Source organism: Ammospiza nelsoni, chromosome 6 (assembly GCF_027579445.1).
Source record: "Ammospiza nelsoni isolate bAmmNel1 chromosome 6, bAmmNel1.pri, whole genome shotgun sequence".
Taxonomy (NCBI): Eukaryota; Metazoa; Chordata; class Aves; order Passeriformes; family Passerellidae; genus Ammospiza; species Ammospiza nelsoni.
Window position 1 is genome coordinate 12313813 of NC_080638.1, and position 1854 is coordinate 12315666.

The 1854-nt window shown below is 56.8% G+C and overlaps 1 protein-coding gene across 1 annotated transcript; it reads right to left on the reverse strand.

Annotated features, from left to right (window-relative positions):
• Positions 1-278: 278 nt before the first annotated feature.
• LOC132075146 (prolactin-releasing peptide receptor-like) lies at positions 279-1364 on the reverse strand. The gene has a single exon (XM_059475352.1). The coding sequence runs from the start codon at positions 1362-1364 to the stop codon at positions 279-281; it is 1086 nt and encodes a 361-aa protein (XP_059331335.1).
• Between the last annotated feature and the right edge of the window lie 490 nt (positions 1365-1854).

Genomic DNA, 1854 nt, shown 5'->3' on the forward strand with positions numbered 1-1854 from the left:
CCCTGTGCAAGTCGACCTCTTCCCGTGGCACAAAGCACTGCCTGTTGCTTAGGAACAATCTATATCCTACTAAAATGAAGATGTGCTCCCTCCAAAGAGTTTTTTTACACAATGGGTGTTTGCCTTGCTCAGACACTGACCCATCTCCTGCATAAACCATGGGGGGAAGTCTCTGTGCTCCAAATGTTGCACTGGACTACTACACCCAGCCAGGATTTGGGATATAGGGATATGGCCTAACTGTGGTTTGGGATGAGGGGCTGTGCAAACCCAATCCCTCAAGGTAACCTGGACTGCAAAGCTATCTTGTCCGAGGCCCCGGTGGGAACATCTGCCAGGGTGGAGCAGGTGTTGAAGCGGGAAGCCTTGCAGGACGTGCTCCTGGAGCTCTGCTTCTTGCGGTAGAAGTAGCCGCTGAGGTGGGACCAGAACTTGTCGTGGAGGGAGGCGTAGATGAAGGGGTTGTAGCAGGCGGAGCTCATAGCGATCAGGTGGCACGAGACCTGGATGACGTTGACGTACCTCTTGTCCAGGATGGTGAACTCCTCGTCGATGTCCCGGATGAAGTTGACCACCTGCAGGGGCAGCCAGCAGACGGCAAAGCAGACCACGGAGATGGTGAGCACACGGAAGGTCTTGTGCTTGGTCCTGGTCCACTTGTCCCGGCAGTGAAAGGCGGCGCCCGGCACGTTCCTCCTGCGCAGGTGGTAGGTGATGGCACAAAAGGAGATGGACACAGCCAGCAGCGGGAGCATGTAGGACAGCAGCAGCATCAGGCACGAGTACAGCAGCCGCTGCCTCTCCTCGTGCTTCCAGAACTCCTCGCAGATGATCATGTCGTGGCCGATGGCGTTGAGGTCCAGGTAGTGGGTGTGCAGCGAGGTGGGCACGGAGGCAGCGATGGAGAGCAGCCAAATGCAGGCCACGAGGCCGGCGCAGGCCCTGCGGCCGATCCGCCTGCGGATGGGGTACGCCACCACCACGTAGCGGTCAATGGCGATGGCCGTGAGGGACAGCACCGACACGAAGACGGTGGCGGCCTGCAGCAGGGTGACAAAGTGGCACATGAACATGCCAAAGAGCCAGCCCCGCTCCTCGAAGGCGTAGGACACGGTGAGGGGGACGCAGGCCAGGCACATGATGAAGTCGGCCACGGCCAGGTTCCCGATCAGGAAGTTGGTGGTGCAGTGAAGCTTCTTGGTGAGGGCGATGAGGAGGATGAGGAAGAGGTTCCCAATGCACGCCACCACCACCAGCGTGGCGTAGAGCGGGATGAAGAGCGGCTTCAGCTCCAGGAGCAGGTCCAGGCCCGTGAAGATCAGAGCTGAATTGTTGTGCCAGGAGTCATTGGGCAGCTGAGCCATGGGAGCCCCTGTGGCTGATGCAGCTTCTCCACAACTCAAAGTCAAACACAAGATGAGCCTGTGAGCTCTGGAGGGGACACAAATACATTTTGGCTGAACTTCTGGGCAGAAGGACCTGTCCCAAGTCTGGACCTCTTGCACAGTGCTGTGCTGAGGCACTACTGGCTGGTTTAAATGACTTGCCTAAGAGTGAAGATGCCCTGTGACAGACACAGAGGAGCTCGGGTATGGAGGAGAATTGGGAAGCTGGCTGTGAAATAGTGAAGCAGCCAGCACAGATCTGTGGGGAGCTGCCAGCTAGGAGCAGCAGAACCTAAAAATCAACTCAAGAAACCTCATGGAGAGTTTGTACCTGGGAACTGAGCTGAGCTGACTTAAGGCAGAAAAAAAGGAACACTCCTGCATTTCTTGCTTTTTATTTTTCCCAGTTAATTCCACCCTGACCCACCATCCCCATGGCACCTGGCTGGGCAGGGAAAGGAGCATTCTT